This window comes from Oryzias melastigma, linkage group LG15 (genome assembly GCF_002922805.2).
Source record: "Oryzias melastigma strain HK-1 linkage group LG15, ASM292280v2, whole genome shotgun sequence".
Classification (NCBI taxonomy): Eukaryota; Metazoa; Chordata; class Actinopteri; order Beloniformes; family Adrianichthyidae; genus Oryzias; species Oryzias melastigma.
Window position 1 is genome coordinate 19,200,911 of NC_050526.1, and position 8,469 is coordinate 19,209,379.

At 36.5% G+C, this 8,469-nt stretch overlaps 2 protein-coding genes across 7 annotated transcripts in view; one reads left to right on the forward strand and one right to left on the reverse strand.

Annotated features, from left to right (window-relative positions):
* The window catches only part of slka (STE20-like kinase a), a 19,663-nt gene extending 12,447 nt beyond the window's left edge, over window positions 1-7,216 (forward strand). For all 3 annotated transcript variants that reach the window (XM_036215571.1, XM_036215570.1, XM_024296848.2), the window contains 6 exons: window positions 3,752-3,881; window positions 4,088-4,212; window positions 5,046-5,240; window positions 5,411-5,536; window positions 5,804-5,917; window positions 5,991-7,216. In XM_036215571.1, coding sequence (XP_036071464.1) covers window positions 3,752-3,881; window positions 4,088-4,212; window positions 5,046-5,240; window positions 5,411-5,536; window positions 5,804-5,917; window positions 5,991-6,137 — 837 coding nt within the window. In that variant the 3' untranslated portion in view covers window positions 6,138-7,216. The remainder of the gene's footprint in view (window positions 1-3,751; window positions 3,882-4,087; window positions 4,213-5,045; window positions 5,241-5,410; window positions 5,537-5,803; window positions 5,918-5,990) is intronic.
* The window catches only part of LOC112161596 (collagen alpha-1(XVII) chain), a 26,178-nt gene continuing 24,528 nt past the window's right edge, over window positions 6,820-8,469 (reverse strand). For all 4 annotated transcript variants that reach the window (XM_024296847.2, XM_024296845.2, XM_024296841.2 and 1 more), the window contains 2 exons: window positions 8,314-8,397; window positions 6,820-8,237 (listed from right to left, as the gene is read on the reverse strand). In XM_024296847.2, the coding sequence (XP_024152615.1) occupies window positions 8,182-8,237; window positions 8,314-8,397 (140 nt within the window). In that variant the 3' untranslated portion in view covers window positions 6,820-8,181. The remainder of the gene's footprint in view (window positions 8,238-8,313; window positions 8,398-8,469) is intronic.

The window sequence follows — 8,469 nt, forward strand, 5'->3', positions numbered from 1 at the left end:
CCTCAGTTTCTTTCCATCTCTGGCCCATAATTAGATGTGTGTCAAGTTAAATGACGTTTGTGGTGCTTCACTTTTACTTTTAGAGCTGCACATGCAAGCACCAACAGCACCGGGCGTTTTGTGCTTGTTGTTGTCGCTGCTGTTTTTATCACTGTATTTGTGGGGTGACTTCCTCTCCTCTTTTTTTCCTGTTCAGCATTTCCTCCTCCACCAGGTCACAACTGTCCCATATCCGGTCAGCGCATTTCTTTGCGACTTTGACGTTGTTTGTTTTAAACGGGTCGAGTCTGGTACGTCCAGTGTTGGCGCTGTCATCGATCGCTTCTGTCTGGATCCATGTTTGCACCCAACGTCCGATGTTGACAGTATAGAGTGGTTTATAGTAGAATATCTGTGGCATCCTTCTCCTATTCTGTAGAATAAACGATTTAATAATATACAAGATGTCAGAGTAGTGCAAACTCCATCTGATGGTGTTAAAAATGACCACTGGTCATAAAATGATGCAGATGTTATTTTATTTCAAATTCTGGTTAAATAATTTTGTTCTTTAAATCCAGCCTTCTTTTTTCATTTTTTTTACTGCATTTTTTTATCCCTGTAGCAAATATAAATATTTTTCTGTTGCATTTAGCACCCTCCCCAATGAAAATCGTGTTTTTGCATTTTTTGCAGTTTTTTTACATGTTCTTGTAGCATTTTTTCTGATAGAGGACATAAAAAGAAAACAAAACTTAAAATTGCATTTATTACTTTTTCTTTTTTCAAATTGTTGTGAATCAGGAGCAGATGTTTTAAAAACATCGTATTTGAGCTGACATCTGGCTCAAAGCTGTAAATTTGCATAGTTCCAATATTGCTCACCGTTTTTGTTGCAGCGTTAATGTTTGATTGGGGTAGGAGGGGCTATAAAGTCAGAAATATGTTACAGGAAATGGGGGGGGGGTGCCAATGGTCCCGCCCACTACTGAGAGGTGAACTTTTAATAAACTCTTGCCACTCTGCAAAAACTGTCCTAAAAAACGACAGTTTTTTTTTTCTTATTTTTAAAAATCAGGCTGGGTTGATAAAACCGATTAATTAATCTTAATCAATTTAAGCTAAATAGATCAATAATTGATCCATAAAAATAGAAATCGATTTAACACATAAAGCTAATGTCTACTAGCTTGATGCTAACATATAATGGGATTTTCCATAAGACGGTTAATGCTAACGTTTGGTCGACCTAAACATACATTCCTGACTAAATGAACATCTTTATACTCACAGGCATGAATTTTCCAAATTCTTATAAGGAAATATTTTTAAAGTAATCATTTGTGGCCTAAAGCATAATTTTTTGCTCATATTTCTTCTTCTGGAATAAAGTGTGATGCTATAACACGATCGCCACCTTGTGGCCAAACAGAAACGCCCTCCAGGAGAGGCAGAACAATTGTTGGAGCTTCTCCGTTTGAGAATCCGTACAACACTGTACGGTATTAACAATCTCATAATTTCACTAATAAATTTTACAGTATGGTAACCGTATCAGATTAATATAAATATATTCAAAACATATGTAGATTATTAATGTATTTCTAAACAAATGTGTATAAATGTGTAAAGCGTGTAAAGTTAAAATTGAATGGAATCAAATTGAATTAAGTGGATCAAACGAATAGAAAAATGTTTTAAATGAATCGATCCAGACTTTGGTCGATCGAATCGGTTCTAGAAAGTATTGACAATACCCAGCCTTAGCTAAAAGCGGCATAATCATAATTAAAAGACCACAAAGAACGCTTAATAATAGATCAAAAGATGATCGGAGTGGAACTTTGAATTAGTTTTAAAGTCATGCATTGTAAAAAGAACATTTATAGTAAATCTGGTTCATTGCTTGTTGTCAAAACCTGTTTTTTTGTTGGTTTTCTTAATGTCTTGTTATGATCATGCATAAAGCGACAGGTCTTTTATTTTATTTGTTCTTAACTGTCTAATTCTATTGTATTACTCCTTAATCCTAATCCAGGGATTGCTAAACTTCCTCATTGTTTGAAGCGTTAGCTAGGCAGTTTCATTATAAATGTAGATGTTGTCTTCCATAAAAGTCAATGCGACCTATTCCTTCTTCCTCTATTTCCACTGTGGATCGTTGTCATCCATGATCTCTTCTGAGCCCAGATGATGAAGTGGCATCTTTGTAGGGATGGGTATCCACACTACTCCTGATCTAGTGCTGATGGTATCTAGATACCATTAAGCTCCAGAATCGATAGTTCAGCTGGCAGTAGATGTGTTCCATTAATGCATCATCATATGTATAATTAAGCTGCTATGTTTAAGTGAATCTGGTTCATCAGATTTAACATCACTTTAATGAGGCACTAAAGACTGCTGAATGTTTGGAGCCAATCTGACGAAATGCTGTATTTCTATTCTTCTATTCTGGAATAAATCCCTTTCTGGTTATGTTAAATGTTATATTGTATATATATATATGTTATATTAAAACTTCTGCTTTTTCCAACCACTCAGTCTTAAAAAAAAAAACCCTTATCATCTTCTGATCTATTCTAAAAGCGTTTCCAGCTCTCTTCTTTTTATGATTATGCTGTTTTTAGCCAAAATCAAAAAACTTGTCGTTTTCTAGGATATAGTTTCTGCAGAGCGGCAGGCTCGCCCAGCGTATTTTCTACATCACAAATCTCTTCAAAAAACTTTTTTTTTTTTTCCGTCTGTCCCTCATTCACAAGGATTTGAATAGAGAAAGAAATGCCACAAGAAAAAAACACAATTGTCATGGGATTGGGTCATTGAGATTCAAACTAAGCTTTGCAGATGAACCAGATCAACAGTTTGAAATGATTTTTTTATGATTGAGAGATTTTTTTTTTAAATTTAGTATGCAAAGCTTTTTGTATGACATGTAAATAAATATAATTCTTATATTAGTCGTGCCACTTTTAGCAAAAGTTCCTTTTTTCCGATTAACTTAAATATAACTGGGCCTTAGTCGGTAACAAAATCAAAATAACGTTTACTGTAAACTCAAATTTGTGTATGATCTCCACACATTGTAATAAGTGGTTAAAACACATAAAGGTTCTAAAACTCCATACACGTTTATCTCATTCTTCACATTCGTGTGAATGAAAACAGTATGATTTTTGTCAGTGGAAACCGAAACAAGTTTTAAATTTATTGCAATTGATAGAAATGTTGTTAGCATGGTGCCGTGTACAAATGGCGTTTAACTCTTTGTTTGGAGGCATCAAACTTTTCCCTACAACTGACCTTTATCCACACTGAGAATTGACACTTTGTCATCATCTCTTGAGCAAATGGATTTATAAACTCTTCAAAATGTAGAGGACAAGAGTGTGCAACAGAAAAAAATGGTATGAAGGAAACAATTCTGAACTTTACTTCTGCCTCTGAGGGTTCACAACATATCTGCAAAGATATTTTTTTTGTTACCAACATTATTATGATAACAAATTGGTGCAGTCTCAGTTAAACCTCCAATACCTTATTGTTTTTATATTAAAGTTTTGACTTTGAGGATACCCATCCCTACATCCTTTTATCTCGTTTTCAGTTTGAAGTGGATGAAGAAATGGCGTACTTTTTTTCCAGAAATATCTGATATGAATTTGTTCAGCTGCATTTATAACGGTGTACCTCTGGGCTCTTGACTGCCCCCTTTCTGAAGCACTTGTGTCGTCTCCTCACACCGGTTCTCCTCCTCTGTGTGGCTCTTCAGGAGCAGGAGTTCCTCCAGAAGCAACAGCAAGAGCTGGACGGAGCGCTGAAGAAAATCATCCAGCAGCACAAACTGGAGATCGCCACTATTGAGAGAGACTGCCTCAACCACAAACAGCAGCTGATGAGAGGTAGATCTGCTCTGATTTTCTCCAAAAAATGTCAAATTGAACGTCATGGTGGAGCAATGTGACTGCTTCTATCTGGGTTAACGTGTAGCATCTGGCCAGCTTGTTTTTTTGTGTGTTTTATTTAAAAACTCACCACAAAGAACATGCATGCTCCTGTTTACTACACACATGTGATACGTTTTTGTGTGCACTCCTGTGTTTCACAGCTAGAGAGGCGGCCATGTGGGAGTTAGAGGAGCGCCACCTGCAGGAGAAACATCAACTGCTGAAGCAGCAGCTGAAAGACCAGTATTTTATGCAGAGACATCAGTTGTTAAAGAGGCATGAGAAGGTGAGAGGATTGCATGTTTGGTTACCTGCTGTTCCAGGAATATCCAGCTTCTAGGTGTGCTGTCTTTTTTTCCCACTTGTCTCAGCTTCTTTTTGATGAAACACCTGATCCAGATAATCAGAACTAGTGGAGCAGGAATTACTGGAAATATTGCTGTTGGAAATATTTCAAATATTTTTACATTTTAATTAAAGGTTTTGGACTTGATTGTAAACTATATATATTTAAAAAAAAATATATATATATATAGGAAAAAAAAACACGAAACTGCTGTGAACATTTTGGATATTTCTATTAATATGTATATATCAAACTATAAATAAATCAGTCTAAAAGCTGATTAAAATGTTAATTTTGTGGGTTTCTATCCTTTTTTTCCTTCATGTTAACACAGTTTTTCAGCTTTTTATGCATAAAACACAACCCAAATAGAACAAACAAATATAATTAGTATTAAAACATTTTAAAGCATATTTGCAGCAGCACAGCTTTTTATTTGCATTAGTGAGGAACACAGAGTTCCTACAATAATGTGAAATTTGGATTTGAAGAGAAAAGGTAACAGCACCATCTAGTGGACATTGAATGAAACTTGAACAACTTCACATTTAGATGAATGTGGGATTAAAACTGTATTTTAAAGAATCTTCAATTTTAAGAATCAGGTGTGTTTGTTTTGGCAAATTTGAAAGAAGAAGCTCAGAAATACTTAGTTCTTTTCAGTTTAAGAAGAATTCCTTTAATAAATTTTTAAGATCTAAAACAAGCAAATATGATAAAATGTCTGTAGAATTTCCTAAAAGTGAACCCAAATGTCTGTTTTTGTCTAACAGGAAATGGAACAGATGCAGCGCTACAACCAGCGCCTTGTTGAGGAACTGAAGAACAAACAGACTCAGGAGAAAACGCGCTTGCCCAAAATCCAACGGAGCGACGCCAAGACGCGCATGGCCATGTTTAAGAAGAGCCTCAGGATCACGGCCACAGCCGCCATCACGCCGGAGCAGGAAAGGGAGCGGATAAAACTGGTACACCACGCTCAGCAGTTTCTCCTTTCAGTTTGTAGCATCACTGCCATTTTCTCCTAAGTTTTTCCAGAAAACTCATGAGTTTTTCTGTGTCATCTGAATGCTTTCAGAATCTTTTTTTTTGTTTTTTTTAATAGCATTCTCAGCTATTTTTTGTGGTTTTCTTCCAGTTTGCTGCACAGGAGGAAAAGAGGCAGAAGAACGAGAGACTCCATCAACACCAGAAACACGAGAATCAAATGAGAGATCTGCAGCTGCAGTGCGACTCAAACGTCCGGGAGCTGCAGCAGCTGCAGGTACCAGCCACAACTCACTCACCCTAAAGTCTGACACAAGCAGATTTCTAATGGATTCCTGCTGCTATGCAGAAACTACTAGAAAATATTTAATTTCTCCTTAAACTACATAATCCTAGTTAAAAGACCGCTTTTACAAAGTATTAAAATATGATAATATTATTACACTATTGCAAATATGGATGATGTGTTTTTGACTTTTTAAAGAACAATTGCAGCCCAAGAGTTTTGCTGATTACATTTTTTGCTCATCTTGATGTTTTCCAGAATGAAAAATGCCATCTTCTGATCGAACACGAGACTCAGAAGCTGAAGGAGCTGGACGAAGAACACAGCCAGGAGATCAAGGAATGGCGAGAAAAGCTCAGACCCAGGAAGAAGGTATGTTCAGGCTGCGCTTTGATTTGAAGAGATAAAATCCCTTCATCCTGTTTGTATCTGCTGCCCCCTGCAGGCCTTGGAGGAGGAGTTCACGCGGAAACTCCAGGAGCAGGAGGTGTTCTTCAAGATGAGCGGCGAGTCGGAATGCCTTAACCCCACCACCCAGAGTCGAGTCTCCAAGTTTTACCCAATACCGAACCTGCACAGCTCTGGCTCCTAGCAGTCCTGTCAGACTTTTTCTCCGACTTCCTAGTGGAACAACTCGGATTTAATTTCAAACGTTCAACTTCCGTTCCACAATCAGTGAGCGTGATGTGCCTCCACATCGCTCCGGTTTTATTCCGCTTGCTGGGAAACGTCTAATGTATTTCGCACCTTCTTGAGCAAGTTGTGACGGTTGCTAAGGTGAAGCCATGCTCGTCATGTTGCCGTACGCACAGCCTGCTGCAGAGTAAACAATCTCCAGTGCCTCATGTTGTTTGTTTTTGCTTCTGGACTTTTCCTTTTTGAAAGTTTGCACTCAGATATCATTTGTGCTCATAGCAACGATGGTTCTTAAGCAGTCAGTCGTCTTCGACCGATGAGAAAGCCGTTTACTGGAAATCACTTTGCAGGGTGGATCTTACTGAAGGAAAGAAGACTGTAGTTGTGGGATTTTATTACAGCTGTGCAATTTTCCGTGTGCTTTTCTGTAGCGTCGCCACGAGTCAAAGTGAAGGTCGCTCATTCAAATGATTCAAATGAATATGCTGTGTTCTGTGCTCGGTACATATGAGGTTTATACAAACAGTTTTAAGATTTGACTACAAAATATGTTTATTTATTGACACATTAGGTCCCTTCATTCTTCTGCAACTCGTTTCTGTTTAAGCAAACAAAGGCTACGTTTTATTTTATTTTTATTTTGAAATCTTTAGCGTTTTTGGGATATTTGGAGCACCTCCATCACAAATAGTGATTTTTCGTGAAGTTCAGATGGAATGTAAAACTTGATTTGCACTGTTTTTGCCACGCAAGAGGAAACTTATGCAGTTGTTAATGTCATCTCACCAAAACTTTATTTAAATTCACAGCTGACACAACCATTTCTTTAGTTTTGCCTGCCTTTTTAACCACTTTTTTGTGTTTTTCCAACAAGCTTTTACTCTGTTATGGAGTTTTCTATGCCTTTATTTCCAACCCTGTAATTGTTCTTAATTCCAGAGTTGTAACTGTGAGGACACAAACCTCTCGGCTGTATTTGAATAACTTGAGTTTTTATTTTCAGTGCATGTTCATAAAATGCACCTCTCAAATGAATGCTGGCTTCCTTTTTCCACACTAGGATGTTAATTTTTTTTAATCATTTTTCCCATAGAATTTTTTTTATTTCACTTTTAAGTTATATTTTCATTAACATTCTAAATATATACATTTATTGGAACAAATGTCTTTATAAATTGATTTTATTTTCTTGTAAATAGTTTGAAACTTTGAATGGACCTGTTTTTCAAAATAAACTATTAAAAAGTGCCCAAAAAAATGGTTTTTAATTTTATTTTTTTATTTTTATTTCACGTATGTAAAACAGAATCTGGGTAACATTCCATAATTTAGTATTTTAACACTTAAAGGTATAAAATATATCAAATTCAGTGCTTTTTCTTCTCTTCTACATAAAAATATACAGCCTGAAACAGTCATGTCTTACCGATCATCTGAGTCTCTGTCTTTAAAGTCACAACATAAACAAACATTTCAAGTAAACAACTCTTTCTGAAATGACCCTCACTCCGACTTGACTGAGTCAAGTTCATGTAATGGTAATTTTTGGGGGGATTCGGGGTACATTTTTGCAATTTGTGTGGAAAGAATGCATCAAAAACTCAACATTTCCATAGTCCTCAATACAGAATAATCCTGACAGAAAAAAATAGATATTTTTATAAGGTACATCAGATTCTGGGATAATTAAAAGTGAAAGCAGATGCTGGTTATTGCTGGAGTATGTTCTGAGTAAAGCTGCCCCTGGAAACGTCTATGCAAGCTTATAACAAGGTAAACATTATACTCCCATTTGCTAAGTATTCATGTCTGTGCGGCAAAAACATGGATCAGGGGCTCTATAAGCAGTTTTTAAAGATATAATTGCATTTTTTTTATTTCTGCCTTCTACAAATTTCTGAGCTCTTGCATTGGTAAACTTATCACTAAAAAAAATTATTAAAGTACAGAAAAAGATCAAATTTAAATGTAGTCTTGATGCAGTCCAGTAGTCTGAAGGCTCAGCCACCGTTGGTATGGTGATGTTGCTGATGATGCTGATTAATCACTTTAAAGGCTGTGGTGGACACAAACGGTGATCAGCTTGATGGATATAAATGTTTGGATACGTTTCAGTGTGATTTAAAAGTTACCGGTTTCTCTCCGTTGCACTCCGTCCTGAATCTGGACGGGATACGTCACCGGTATTCCAGGTAATCCTGGAGGTCCTGGATCACCTGTGAAGGTAAAAATCTCAATTTATTAGAGAAAGTCCTAACTGTGAATAAAAAACAAAAACAGTCCATTTA